The sequence below is a fragment of the Polyodon spathula genome, chromosome 2 (genome assembly GCF_017654505.1).
Source record: "Polyodon spathula isolate WHYD16114869_AA chromosome 2, ASM1765450v1, whole genome shotgun sequence".
Lineage (NCBI taxonomy): Eukaryota > Metazoa > Chordata > Actinopteri > Acipenseriformes > Polyodontidae > Polyodon > Polyodon spathula.
The window spans coordinates 91,583,483-91,598,443 of NC_054535.1; the positions used below are offsets into that span (position 1 = coordinate 91,583,483).

General features: G+C 38.6%; 1 protein-coding gene across 1 annotated transcript in view; it reads right to left on the reverse strand.

Moving 5' to 3' along the window:
• Positions 1-14,063, reverse strand: part of hpse (heparanase) — a 16,197-nt gene extending 2,134 nt beyond the window's left edge. The window contains exons 1-11 of the mRNA XM_041234450.1: positions 13,645-14,063; positions 11,957-12,102; positions 10,848-10,973; positions 9,136-9,309; positions 8,386-8,557; positions 5,011-5,058; positions 4,435-4,528; positions 4,216-4,322; positions 2,917-3,031; positions 2,105-2,232; positions 1,430-1,576 (exon numbers count right to left, since the gene is read on the reverse strand). Coding sequence (XP_041090384.1) covers positions 1,430-1,576; positions 2,105-2,232; positions 2,917-3,031; positions 4,216-4,322; positions 4,435-4,528; positions 5,011-5,058; positions 8,386-8,557; positions 9,136-9,309; positions 10,848-10,973; positions 11,957-12,102; positions 13,645-13,838 — 1,451 coding nt within the window. The 5' untranslated portion in view covers positions 13,839-14,063. The remainder of the gene's footprint in view (positions 1-1,429; positions 1,577-2,104; positions 2,233-2,916; positions 3,032-4,215; positions 4,323-4,434; positions 4,529-5,010; positions 5,059-8,385; positions 8,558-9,135; positions 9,310-10,847; positions 10,974-11,956; positions 12,103-13,644) is intronic.
• Between the last annotated feature and the right edge of the window lie 898 nt (positions 14,064-14,961).

Consider the following 14,961-nt stretch of genomic DNA (forward strand, 5'->3'; position numbering starts at 1 on the left):
GTACAGGTCTGAAATATTACAGTCAACTAATTTATACTGTGCCAACAGGGACCTAAAAAACCCCAGACGTCACGGCGCTGTTGGCAGATATGACTGGTGTGCCCCCTGTCCCCTGCTTGGTTCCCCCTGGGGGTACGGACGTCGCTTCGCTGGCTCCAGTCACCCCTGCCACCCCATTTGGGTCCCCTGTCACAGCCCCTTTAAGGAGGTACCGGAAGGTGGACTGACCCCCCCCTCCCGCCCACAAGAATCTATAGGAAGAAGGATGGACATAAGGGGAAGGGGTTGGTGTTTTAGTGGGGAGGTGGTGGATTGCGGCCATGTGTGCTGTGTACATGAAGGGAGGTATGTGGCAGGGTAAAAGCCCTGCTGGTGCATGCAAGTGTGTTTTTGTGGGGAATATTGGGCAGCAGAGTGGGGGTTAAATTCCTACCTGTCAAAACCTGTAGGAATGTGGCTGGAGATGTAAATTGAATAAATGGTTTAAAGTTTAATTAGGCTCCAGCCACCGGTGTGATCACAGGTGTTAGTTTAGAATTCATGGTGAGTTAATGTTGGTAACGGTGTGTCTTGCTCTGTAAATGAAGAATTATCATGGGTATTTAGGGGAGTTGTAATGCTGTCTATATTGGAAGTGGCTGCTCGGCCTGAAGCCATCAGGTATATTGAAAAGTGCTTCTCGGGTTTTGTTAAACCTTTTGTTTTTGGCCACCATGCCGCTGTTTGTTTGTTCTATTATTTTGTCCTAAATGTGCAAAAGCACTTTAAAACTTGCAGCTTCTGTCTATGGATCTCCTTCATGCCAGTACCAGCCTTGGCTGTGATGCTACCCTACCACAGTCTGTGTTATTAGTTCTTATCTAGACCGAGGTATGATTGGTTTGTTTCGCACTACTATAAATCAATGTTACTCACTTGATTTTTCGATTATATTTTCCAACAGGGGACTTATCGGCACTTAACAACTTCAAATGGGCTCTTAAACATGTATTTTCTTTAAGTTCTGTTGGTACACCAGATTGTAACCAATAACATGTCCCCTTCTAACACTGCCCCAAGTGGATGTTAAAAATACATCTGTAAGAAATACCACACAGAACAAATATGGTATTTCATACATTTACTGTAAGTGCAGGGGGACAAGCTAATGGTAAGAATCTGGTGTACCAGCTAAACTTAAACAGAATACATATTTGAAAGGCCTTTTGACTATCATGGGATTTTATACCACAGACTATTCATTTCAGTGGAGAAGCGAACTTGTTTGGCAAGCCAGTAAGACTAGCACGTACCATAGTGTAACGTCCATTGTACTTCTCTCAACTCAAAACTCTTACTCGCTCCACAAAAGTTGCTGTAAAAACAGCGATAAATATAATTTGGACTACATGACTGGACAGTAAAATAAGAACAGTAGTCTACTACATACCTTGAATGTAAGCCATCATCTCCAGCAGGCTCTAACAGGTAAAGGACAACTGTTTTGTCAGACAAGAGTGGAGGTAGGTGGATTGTTGATGTTTTCTTGCTCAGATTTAAGGCAAACACTGTTACAGCTCCTGTCCCAGAGGTTTGGCTGTAATAAAGAACTTTGTGTGTGGGTCATTGTATCCTAACATAATTTTCCAAACTGTAGCCCCATAACTGCATCTAGTCATGGCAATTATATTATGAGGAATTAGAATATTTGAACACTAGCTGTGCTCTTTTTAAACTTATCACATTTGCAGTAGCACAGCAGTTGCATCCCAAAAATCTTAACCTCAATCACATTTGAAAAACTGGTCACTCAATATTTGACCATTCTAACATGTAAACAAATACGTTTCATTATTTTACTGTAGTTAGGTAATGCTTAGTTAATATCAAATGGCTTATTTATTATTTCCAGGTAAAGTGCAGCCACCTATCCCCCTTGGAGAGTATCATGGGTCAGTGAAACTGTGTGACATATTCTAATATAGTAAACATCCATTATCAAGAAATTGTAAATGTTAACCATGTTACTGAAATACTTGTTAACAGTTAATACAGTTTTAAAAAGTGTTTAATAAAAGAAACGCTGATCAGGCAACAATCTCCTCATTCAGTATGCATAGCTTACCTGTTGCTCTTGGTGCAGTGCATGTAGACACGGTGAAGCTTGCTTTTTGTTCCTAGATGTGTGAATGCTGTAGCAGCAAGCACCTTAGGGCCAACCAGCTTCTTGTATAGCAAAGACAGCCAATAGTCCTAAAGGGAAGATAAATTATGAGCGATGTAATTACATCACTGGAAACATAGAAAAATCTCAAACACATTTAATAACGTTTTCAGTGTTGCCCCTTGAGTTTACCAAGAAGATGCAGGAATAGAAGTAAAAACAAGTATGTCAATTACATACATGCCATGGTTAAAAACACAAAGTTAGAGCTCATGAAAAATTAGATTACATACATCCACAGTGTATGAAAGCAGACTCACGCCATCATAGAGACCGAGATATTGAAAGTCTCACTACCTTGGGCGATATAAATACCTTACCAAATAATAAAATACAAAATTCATCACAACCTCCTTTGTAACAATATCCAATAATAGTTTAGACTGTATTTTCTCCTTTTGGTATTTCAGTCTTTTAACCATTCTTCTGTGGATAATACTTAAAAAATCTGCAGGCCGTTGTTGTTTGTTTTGGTATTCACTGAGTTTTGTTGTGTTCATGTACTGGTGGTAGAGCTTGTTCACAAAAATTGAGGTTAGCAGTTTTATCATCAACCTTATTATACTGTATCTGGTCAATCTTATTATATACAGGTATTGTGCCACCACCTAATCTTATTCAGCATGCACCACCACTGTGTATAGTAAGACTGTAAAACATTGAAGGTAATAGGAAAATTATTGTTCACCATGTATTATAAATGCATTACTCACAGGCAATGGGTCGAAATTGGAATCAACTAAATGGTAAGATCCGGCCCCAACCAAAACTTGCCTGATGACCACATCAATGCCCAGTCTGGCTGAGAGTCCCAGTTTATCTAGCCACCTGGAAACCATCAACAAAAATAGGTTAGGTATTCAAGTTTTGTACAAATTTGGTTCGTTGGAGTGACTTTTGAAAATACTTTAGACCAGAGTTTTATTTTCATGCTTGCCCAATTCCGGGCACTAATTCTAAGACCCTTCCAGTAATTCTATACAGATTTCCATTTCTCTTTTTATATAAGTGATGACAGTTATATCATTGACTGACTTTTTGGTATTCAGTGATACATGTCACAGTTAAAATATCCCACCTCTTGTTCGGCTTATGCTGCCCAGTGGAGTCCAGTGGGTCTTATTTCATGTAACACAGCAAGTGGAGAGGGAAAGTACTTTTATCAAACATCACTATGGCTTGATAAATAGGCTTTACTGGAGAATAAAGTAACATAGTCATTTCAGCACGGAGAATCCGCTATGATTGAATGGCAATGAATGAATGATGATGATTGCAATTGCAGATGATTTATGAATTGCAAAGGGCGTAAATGGCCCGAGTGAAAGATAAATTTGGTCGGAGGTCTCATCCGTGGGTGCCCGACGGCTACCTGCACGAGGCCAGCTGGCAATACATGAACAGTTATTACAGTGCTGCAGATAGGAAGCGGCTATGGGCCACCTCCCCCCAAAAAGACAAGGCTGCCAAACCATGATAAAATAATAATAAATAATTAACGCACCCCACAATGGCACTGCCACCTATCCCCCAAATACTGAATTTAATGAAAATCAGCAGCTGAGACACGGCCCATCCCACAGAGCATGACTGCGCCGGGAGAGAGAGCCCAGCCTCTCTAACCTGACCACGCACCCCGGAGAACTAAATACGAACTGCTCAGCACTCAGGTAAGGAATAATTCCCTACTCACATATTTTTTTTATTTTTTAGGGGGAAACCACAGGAAATCTGCTTCCCAGCGTTTGACTGAGCAGCCAAAACAAAAAGAAACGACAAGATTAACACACAGACCTTTTAAGCGCTTGCTGATGACGTATTGGTTAGGGTTGGATTCTCCTTCCAGAAAAGCAACCAAGTTTACAATTCTGTAACATTTTTTAATGTCTTCAACATGATTTGTAGAAGTCTATACAGTAGCTTACAGTACTGCAATTCAAGACCCAGAATAGCATATCACACAAATGTTTACCTTACCACAGAGTCTAGTTCAGTGCAGACAGTTTACTTACATGAAGCCAGCAACATATGTGTTCGACAATCCAAGGGCTCCACCTCCATAGGCAGAACTTGTTTCTCCCAGCCAGACTTTTTTACCAGGAACCGTCTCATTGATGACCTACAACGTTCAACACCTTTCAGTTAAAAGATAATTCCATAAAATGAATAAAATTGTGTTATTGCACTATCGAATATGACATGATGAACTTCTGGGTTATTTGTGACGTTACCTGAAAGATTTCTTGGGTTTTTGTAGCAAGGCTATCCAGCACCTCAGGACTGAGGAAGTCGGACAGGGATGTGTCTCTTCCATTCACATAGTAACTAGGATAATAGAGGATTGAATATGGTGTTTGTTGTCTCCATAGCACATATTACTTCAGTACAAGCACACTTTGCCCAGTTTTCTCACAACAGAGAAAATATGTCTTTCCTGAAGGTCTCAGATACATACATTGCTGTAGACTGTTTAGTTAACTTTGACAGTTGTTTCATTCAGTTACTCTGAACTAATCAAAGGAAAGTTGTTGACATAAAACTACCTGATGCAAGTGACTGATGGGCCATTTTTGGGCCATTTATTAAGGTTTGTTGTAAAAAACATAAGTTTTTATAATCAAGTTTCTACAGTCGTTTACAAGAAATAGATTACAGGCAGAAATATGGTTTTGGTGACATGACGACTTGTGTTGATTTATAAGGTGTATGGGAGTTAGTTGCTGATTGTAGCTTCTGCAGAGCATAGAGCACTGTTACCTTTCTTTTTTTGACTATCACATTAGTATCTAATTTCATGATGCACTTACTGGTGCCAGGTGCAAGCATCTATGACTTCCCCACCCATCTCTAGAAACCTGTAAAAAAACACAAGCTATTTAACATGAGTAATATCAGTACTACTGCTGCACTGTTCTAGGTGAATACAGGTGGTTGTAAGCACATGGTTTGTAACATACCAATGCTCGGTGGTACAGTGGTACAGTGGTTAAAGAAAAGGGTTTGATACCAGGTAGTTCCCAGTTCAAATCCCAGCTCAGCCAATGATTCACTGTGTGTGACCCAGAGCAAGTCATTTAACCTCCTGGTGCTCTGTCCTTCAGATGAAACATAAAAACAGAGGTCCTATTGTAAGTGACTTTGCAGCAGCAGCTGTTGCACAATTTACCCCCAGTCTCTGTAATAAAAGCATCAGCTAAAGAACAAATTAATAATGTTCCAGAAAATTCTGGGGCATTTTTTATATTTAATGGCAGTAAATTTTTCATTTTTGTCATTTACATTTTCAAATCAGCATGAAGTTCAACATTTACTCTCATGTAATGGAAATCATGAAGCTCTGGATACATCCAGTGACTGCTGTGAATAGTGCAGCTGGCAACAAGGGAAAGACCTCGTGACAGCATGGAGAGACCCCATTGGGGCTGGCAAGGGTTGGCTACCCTGGTCGGCAGTATCCAGCTCTTTGTTTTCAAAGGTAAACAGGATGCTGGAGACACCCACCCAAGGCTTCTAAGAAATTAAAGAGAAAAATAGAGAGCGGGGGCGGAAAGTGACTCAACGTTGGGAAAACACAGTTAAAGATTTAGGAACGGAAATGGATATGAGAATGGAGAGTACTTCACAAAAGACTAGTTCAAGATCTGCAGTTAGCAAAGAAATGGAACTCCAGGTTTGTGTCTGCGGCTGGAGCAAGGTGACAACGGTCAGGGGTTTGAAGATTCATCAAGGGAGAATTATATGCTTGAGGGAGAAGGGACAAGGGCCTTGCATTGATCAGTACTTCTTACGAAGTCAGTCAAGTCAGTCGAATGAAATCTAGCGAAAGGAAGCAAACCAGTTTGCAGGATATCAGCACCCCTGTCATAGACGTGAGGAGGACTTGCGTGGATACAACTAGTGATGAACCTAATGATCCTTGCGAACCCGGTCAGAGGAACCAGCGTAAGAGAGAAAAGAGCCTCAATGGTCTCAAGCTTGGAGTTAAATGGCCAAGAGTTTGTGAGAAAACTGTGTGGGACACAGTAAACACAGATCTCTGTTTTACTTTGGAAAGGTTAAATGGAACAGTTGAAAAGAAGCTGGTTAAATTTGGGGACATCATCTACGCATATGGAAGCGAGAGGTTTGGAATTGAAAACAGGAAGGAAAAAGTACAAACTATTCCTGGAAAGTCTAGATGGCAGCAGGAGATTGAACGCTTAGTTAGAGAAAGGAGACAGTTGAGGAAGCAATGGAAAAAAGCAGAACAAAGTCAGAAGGAGGGACTCCATGTGTTACAAAGGGTCATAAAAGATAAGCTTGCAACATTGTGCAGAGTTAAGCGCCTACGGAAATGCTACAAAAAGAAAGAGCGTGCGAGAACTAACTTTTATAAAGATCCATTCAAATTTGTAAAGAAGATATTCACCAGCGAGAAAAATGGCACACTAAAATCATCTACGTTTGAGCTGGAAAGATATTTGAAGGAAACAGATACAGATTAAAAAAGGCAGGAGCCTATGTCCATTCCTTCAGACATCCCACCTATTAATCCACCCGAATACCAAATGGAGGACTGTGCACCTAAGTGGAAAGAAGTAGAGCAAGCTGTGAAAAAAGCAAAGGCATCATCATCTCCAGGGCCTAATGGAGTTCCATACAGAGTGTACAAGAGTGCTTCTGGAGTTCTACGAATCATTGGGAAATTGATGAAAGTGGCATGGGAAAAACAGGTTATACCAAGAGCATGGCGCCGAGCAGATGGAGTCTTTATACCAAAAGAAAAGGATTCTACAAGCATAGGTCAGTTTCGTCCTATTTTCCTATTAAACGCAGAACACAAGATTTTCTTCAGCATTATTGCGCAGAGATTGTCAACCTATCTATTAACGCACTGCTTCATTGACACTTCAGTACAAAAAGCAGGCATTCCAGGTTTTCCAGGATGCTTAGAACACATCAGCGTAATCTGGCAACAAATTCAATCAGCAAAAAAGGAGAGGAAGGAGCTCCATTTGACATTCCTGGATTTGGCTAATGCATATGGTTCAGTGTCACATGAACTTCTTTGGGCAGCATTTGATTTTTTCATCATACTGATGATAAGAATACATTTTGTGAAAGCCTACTTTGGAGATTTGCAATTTAGTTTTTCAACTTCAAAATTCAGCACTACATGGCAATGCCTAGAAGTTAGAATAATGGCAGGATGTACCATTTCTCCACTTTTACCATGGCAATGGAAGTAATTATTAGGTCATCAAAATGGGTAGTGGGAGGACAGCACTTGGCTTCTGGAATGCGACTAAGCCAATTCGAGCATATATGGATGGCATGACAACAATGACTACAACTGTAGCCTGCACTAATTGGTTACTGGGCAAATTAACCAATAACACTGAATGGGCACGAATGCAATTCAAGCCCACTAAATCAAGGAGCATCTCTATAACTAAAGGCAAAGTAGTAGATAATAGGTTCTACATTAATGGTGAGGCAATACCAACAGTGTCCGAGAAGCCAGTGAAAAGTCTAGGGAGATGGTATGACAGGGATCTAAAGGACACAGTTTGTGTGGGAGAAGTTAGACAGCAAGCAGTGGAAGGGTTGAAGAGCATAGACAGCAGCGCTTTACCAGGCAAACTGAAAATCTGGTGCTTTCAGTTTGGTCTACTGTCAAGACTGCTGTGGCCACTGACTGTGTACAAGGTTTCCTTGACAACAGTTGAGAAGCTGGAAGCTTTAATGTGGGGTCCCTACATTGATGCTGATCTCTCAACTCAGCTATTAGGTCTAGGATGACCTGCGGACCGAGACGATAATATTTTGGCATCGCATTCCAAACAAAGTGAACCTGGGATTGAATATGGAGGGTCTTCGTCTTTCCCTTCTCCTCAACAAAAGCCAAATGTCGCTGCATCAGGAAGTGTACCACAGCAGCCATCCTGAAGCCAATGGCAGGTCTCTGCAGATGTGTGCTTTTATACAACTCTTAATTACTCGCATCTATAATGATCTGCACCTTGTTATAATGTTGAATGCATTTCAATATAATTTTAATGGATTAATGATGGCAAAGTGCAAATTTTATAGCGGGTGCCGAACACCATTCTTTACATACGTTTTCAGCGGCCGCTATAATCTGACTTTACGGCAGCTAAACACGATTAACAGGCGCATTATGGGGGTTCTGCAAGTGTTACCCCTCCAGCAGATTCTCTGCGTGGTCTCGAGGCTGTCCCACATCAGGTCCGTACAATCCAGAATCTTGGAAGTTTTTGTATCTCCTCAGGATTTCACGGAGGTGAACGAAATCCTTTCCCAACTGGTTGCCATCAATTCTGATTCCAGATTTCTTCATAAAACTATTAGGCTCTAGAAAATTAAGTAAACACTTATGTTTATAAGGCTTTGGGTATTACACATTTAAGTTGACAGACATTACAGTATATCATCAAAATAACCCAAAAAGTTATCTAAAGGTGGCTAAATCAGTACTGTTTTTTAATTATACCTTTACAAGTAAATGCATAAACCTGATACCCCACCATGAAAATGTTTTAAACCTGTGAAAATTTCAGTTCATTCCAATATGCAATTAACCTGGTTTCAATATTTTATTTTTAATGTTCCTGCAGAAAACATAAATTAGACATTCTCTTCCTACCTACCCAAGAATTCAGTCTTCATTATTAAACTCTCCTTATAGATGCACTCTGCATCATTATCACTGTGGTTATTTTGTAACTTGATGTTTTTAAAAGCCTCTTTATGATAGTGCAGCCACAATTAAAATGTAAACAGCTATCATAGTTTTTGTTGTTTGGTAGCTTTTTAAAAGCAGCTACAAGGAAACGGAAACACAGGAAGCATTTCCTGTAAGGTGAAAAATAAAACTAAAACTGTATCAGTTGAATCTCAAAGTGCCAGTATCAAAGTAAGACGCTCCATACCATTCCCGAGTTCCCATGACATGCTGTAGTTCCTTGACTGGCAATAGTTGAGGAGTTCTTCAGCATTGGAGCTGTTCCAGGTATTGGTTTTAGTTCTCAGTAAGGCATTCAAGCCGAAGATAAGATGAAACCCAGAACAATTGGCAAAATTGTACAACATATCCATGGTAGACCCTGTTAAGTTAATACAAATATTACATATACAGTACATGTATATAAGCTTGTGACAAGGTAAGAAGGCAAGGCATTTTCATTAATTTGCAGTTTTATGTTGCAGGGAAAGGGCTCACTTGCAGTCTGTATATGAAGATCCAGGACTAAACTATCATCCTAACTCTGGATAGTTCAGCAAGTGCAAGCAACTTTATTGGGCAGGTTAACTCAGCCGTATGGTAATTTAAGTAAATTATTTAATTGTTTAGTTAATCAATTTCCTGCACTGGCTGTGAATAAAATGAGAAGCTATTGAAGGTGCAGAAGAGGCTGGTGTTTGTTAGTGCTCTAAAATATCTGAAGTTGCAGGAGAGCTGCAACTAGTCATTACCTGTTTAATATATTTTTTTTTTTTCCCTGTGTTCATTTATTTGTATTCGCTTCTATAAAACTAATTTATTAGCTCCTGTTTCTTTTTTTCTCTTGCCTGACCACCAAGATGTAATAGATAATTAATTATCAGAAGAAAAAGTGGATTCCTGTAGAGAGAGGGAGGGGGCAGTTATACTTTTAATGCAGGTGGTTATAACATTGGAAATATTGGCTCTGTTTCAGAACATTTCATAAAAACAGACTGACCTCTTCAAATTACTATCAGTTAGAAAACTAAATGTAAGCAGTAAAGACACCTTAAGAAGATATGGAAAGATACGCCAGTGTTTTATTTGGCTTTCACATTTAAAACTAAAAGGATAAAGGAATTTGACAAATTATTTTGTTTATGGTAATATCAAATGGAACTGCTGCCCCTGGGCTCAAGAGTGTTTTGGACGAATAAAAAAAACCCTCCTCAGGCCTGCAACATCTGGATGTCTAACTGAAGAGGTGATCTTCCTTGGCTCAGCAATGGCAATTCTGGTGTGGGTTACACAGTACAAGCTTCCTCTTGCTTGTGATAATCCTTTACGAAATGTATCATTGATGACCTCTTGTACTCTGTCTTTCTATCGTGCTGTTTCCTCCTAAGAACATAGGTGGTTTGGAACTAACATTACTTTCCAATTGTTACATGCATTGCATCATGGACTATAGTGCAGTGTGTTGCTGTTCAGTCTGCCTTGAAACTGCATAGATCTTGTACAGCATGTATAAGGGTGTCATGGGCTGGACTAGGACTGAGTGAATATATCAGTTGGGTGTTGGTCTCACTCCATGTTTGTTTTGAGGTCACGTGGGACAGTGCTTTAACATTACCCTATTACCCTGTGTCCATATTCCTTTCTTAAAGAACAATTACATGAACAGATGTCCTTTTTAATAAACAACTACATTTTTTATATATACAAGTTAATATCATCATATTTAAATATGTATTATTTTGCAGAGAGAATTACAAGTCCACTAAAGACAATTTTAATATTGCATTGGTGATTCTAAATAACATCCATAATTATCTATTGTCATATTGATATAAACTAAAACCATTATACCTTCATATGACCTTTGCATAACTACACTAAGCTGTTGGACACCTTGGGGTATAAGGTAAATAAAACTACCTGAAATATTTATCTTGGAATAATGATTTTGATGTTCCTCTGTAAGGATAAGTTCCTCCTGCAATACCCACTCTGACTTCAAATATTCCTCTGTCTCAGGAGAAATGGGCCTTCTGTCACAAACACCTGCAAGGAACAGACACTATAAATATTAGTTTGACAGTACCATTAATAGGGCATGAGGCAAAAGTTTGTATATAGCTGTGATGCATGTGCACAGCCTACATGGGTGGATAAAACATTATAAATCAGATATAATAAATTAACCAAAGTTATGCATCTGGCAAAATTCCAGTACATTTTATCCTGTATAAAAATACAACACTCTGGCACAATTACAAAAACGACAATAATAAAAAAAAAAGTCTAACAGCAATTGAGTATAATCTTTTGTGATTTATAATAATCGAATATGTTCGTAAGGTAATTTAATACATTGCGAGTAGGGTGAGACAGTTTGAGCAGCTCAGCTTTGCAGTTCTCTTGCCTGCGCTGCATTATATAACATCTGTCCCACAAGAAGAGACATCCTACACACAGCATATTCAATTGTCTATGACATAACACTGTAAATGGGGTGTTGCCAAGGGCAGCTCACATGACAAGTCGGCAAAGTGCTTTAATTTGTTCTTGAGGGCTCTGGTAAAGCTGTTGTACCATACCAACACAATAATGTGGATGGAAGTAATTAGGTCCCTCCAGACCGCACATTGTTTCCTATTTGAAGAATATAATGGGAATGGAAAGCTCTTGTTGAATGTGAGTATACACTGGGTTTTAATACCTACCTTTTGACTACTTATATAGTAAATTATGGAAGATTTTTTTTTTTTAATGTTCTGCTTTCACAAAGTGCATTATGGGACAAGCTGAATGCACAGGACCCATACCCCCCCCCATCATGCTCATGTTAAAAATCATTGCACACAACTCACAAGCAGCCTACAGAGGTATAGTCATGTGACCACATAAATTTGCACACTAGGGATTTTCTCATTTCATTTACAATGTCCTTTTTTTGGAATAGTCAGTGTATGTATTTGAAAGAGGAGGGGTGTACAGTTTAACAGACACAGAACTGTAAGAAGAGCAAATGAAGATGGCATTACCTGGTTTAATTCCAAACTGTTTGCTGAAAGCCTCTTGTCTTGTTGACACTTCCTTAGTGTGGAAGAGCATGAAGTCTGCTTTTGTTCCACCAAATCTCAAGTACCCAGGAGCTAGGCCTTTTGCTAGTGTCCTCAGCTTCTGCGAGCTAGTACAGGTGAATCAAATAGATAACATTCTATATAAAACATTATTGAGAATCTGTGGCAAGAGGGTGATTGGGACAGCTATGTTATTTTCATGTTTGAATATTCTTTCATTTTGAATTAGCTGAAAGACAAAAGTAAAATACACCCTGTTACAGTAAAATAAACCTGAGAGCAGAATAAACCTGGTACTCTATTAAATAATCTATTGATGAATTGAGAGAAACATTCTTCTGTCAAGTACAACGTGTGTTAATTATTTCAGACTTCATTTATGCGCTGGTTTCCTTGGTATGATATCTTTATGATACAATCATTTATAAATGATGTTAAGAAAAAAAAAGGTTTTATTAAACTTTGATTATAACACTGAGAAAGCCTTGCATTACTGAGCTACAAAATCAGTTGTGAATTAGAAGTTTTGTACTGTACAGTGTGCACCTGGGCAGTTATCGAGAGATGAGAGAATGGGTTATTAACGTGTACAGAGCAATTGATCGGCAAGCAAACCCTAACAATGTATGTTAAAGTATACAGATTCATAGTATACAGAGATGAAAGGAGACTTAGTAGCATAAGTGATCATCCTATGACTGGGTCCTATGTCGAGGTGTTTAACTATAATCCTGATGAGCAGTTAAATTCTTGCGGATGTTCTCAGCTAACCCCTGTAATATGTTAACTGTTTTGAAGACTAATTTTCTTAATGTCCTCTAATTTAAATTGTAATTGCTTAATTATTTGTTTATTTAGCAGATGCCTTTATCCAAGACTACTTACAGAGACTAGGGTGTGTGAACTAAGCATCAGCTATAGAGTCACTTACAACAACGTCTCAACTGCAAGAAGGAGCACAAGGAGGTTCAGTGACTTGCTCGAGGTCTGTGAGTCAGGGAGTGAGCCTTGATTTGAACCGGGCCCTCCTCCTGGTTACAAGCCCTTTTTTTTTAACCACCGGACCACACAGAATCCTTCCTTGTTTGAGGCTATTGCAAGTAAATCACGTTTTTGTTTACATTTCCTTGGTAAATATGCAAAAAGCTGTATGTGTAGTGCTGCTTTTAACTGGGTTTGTTGCAAACTGATGTGTGTGGCTGTCTCTGACGAGCTGGTAGTGACAGCCTATATCAGTGTCCTCTAGAGACCGCTGTTAATGGCTTTCTTGGGCATTTGATATCCAGTTGATCTTTGCTAGCAAATTCAAGACATGTCGTAATTATTTAGGCAGTTGCATAATAAAAAGGTAATAAAATAGTATTTAAAAAATACGAACAGCTAAGTGTTTTTAAAAGATTACTGCAACATGTTAAAAATGTTATTTAAAATAATAAAATCGTAGTTTAAAGCTCAAGCACAATAGGTAAACACAGCCTGCGCAATTTTAAAACTTCACAATATACAATAGCAGTACTATGTCACTTTTTAAATCCATTAAGATAAAATTTGGTTTTTTATTTTATGTTTCAATTAATTAACTTCGCTCCCAACCCCCCCCCCCCCCCCCCCACACACACACACACACACACACACACACACACACTTACCCCAAAAGGTTGATGTACTTCTCTTCAGTGACCAAGTTGGTATCTATAGCCACTGATAAAAAAGCATCGCTCACTGTTCGCGCAACATGTATTAGATCCGCGTTTACAACAGCAAATGGTTCTTTCTCAAAAAAGGCATGTATCGGCGAGTAAAGCCAAAGCCCAAGACCCAACACCTTCATCACTGCCAACATGATGCGAACTCCGCAAATCAAATACTTCTTTGATGATGCCCCGAAATAACTAATAAAGTCATGAAAGCAAACGTCTTGAGATCTGCTTCTAAATGTTCCTTCGTGTATGTTAACTGATAGGAGTCACTTCCTAGTTGCATATTTCTTTGTTTTCCGATCAGTACTGCCTGTAGTACTACTAGAGGAAGTAAAACGACTTTTCAGTCTAGTTTCGCTTTGGCTGTCTTGTTTAATTTTCTCACCGTAATCACGTGATCAAAGAGGTACCTGAGCAGAGAAGCAGGGAATTCCACAAAACAGAAACATACGCGAAGGCGGGGCATAGGTTAGGAAAGTGAATGTATGTAGCCTGTAGTATTTGAAGCCAGAGTAAGAACATAAGAACATAAGAAAGTTTACAAACGAGAGGAGGCCATTCGGCCCATCTTGCTCGTTTGGTTGTTAGTAGCTTATTGATCCCAAAATCTCATCAAGCAGCTTATAATGAATAATTGTATTCAGTAAAGTTTTTAGTTTTAATATTTGAAGCTGATTTGACGCCAATGTCAAAATAAGTACAATATGTCAATCGAATGCTTAGTTAAAAATAGATAATGTATTGTCAATGTCACAATTTGTCTTATGTAAAGAAAAATTAAAAAGTCTTTTCAGTTAAGATTTTTTTTAGAAAAAACGTAAAATGTAGATATGCGACTTTCTCAAATTAAATGCTCATTGATCATTTGGAAGTACTGTATCAATATATAAGACTAATTTAGTTCTTAGAAAGTTAAAGTAACTAGTTAAGGAATGTTCTGAATACACACTAATGTAAAATAATGCTTAAATGAACTTAAGTATAACAAAAACAATATTTAAACAAATGTTGATTTAAACATTTTATTTAGCTTTTCATTGAGATAAAACAGAACGTAGAAGAGGTGGTGGAACTTTGGGGCATATAAATAACCTGGAATGGAAATAAGGTCCATATTTATTATAAAAATACAGTGAACACTATTCTAACTGCAGATTTAACACAGAATGGTGGAAAATCGCCAAGCTACAGGGCTATTCACCAAAAAAGCAGAATCAGAGTTAAAATGGAATGTTAAATTAGGAATAACATGTCAGTTTTATTCAT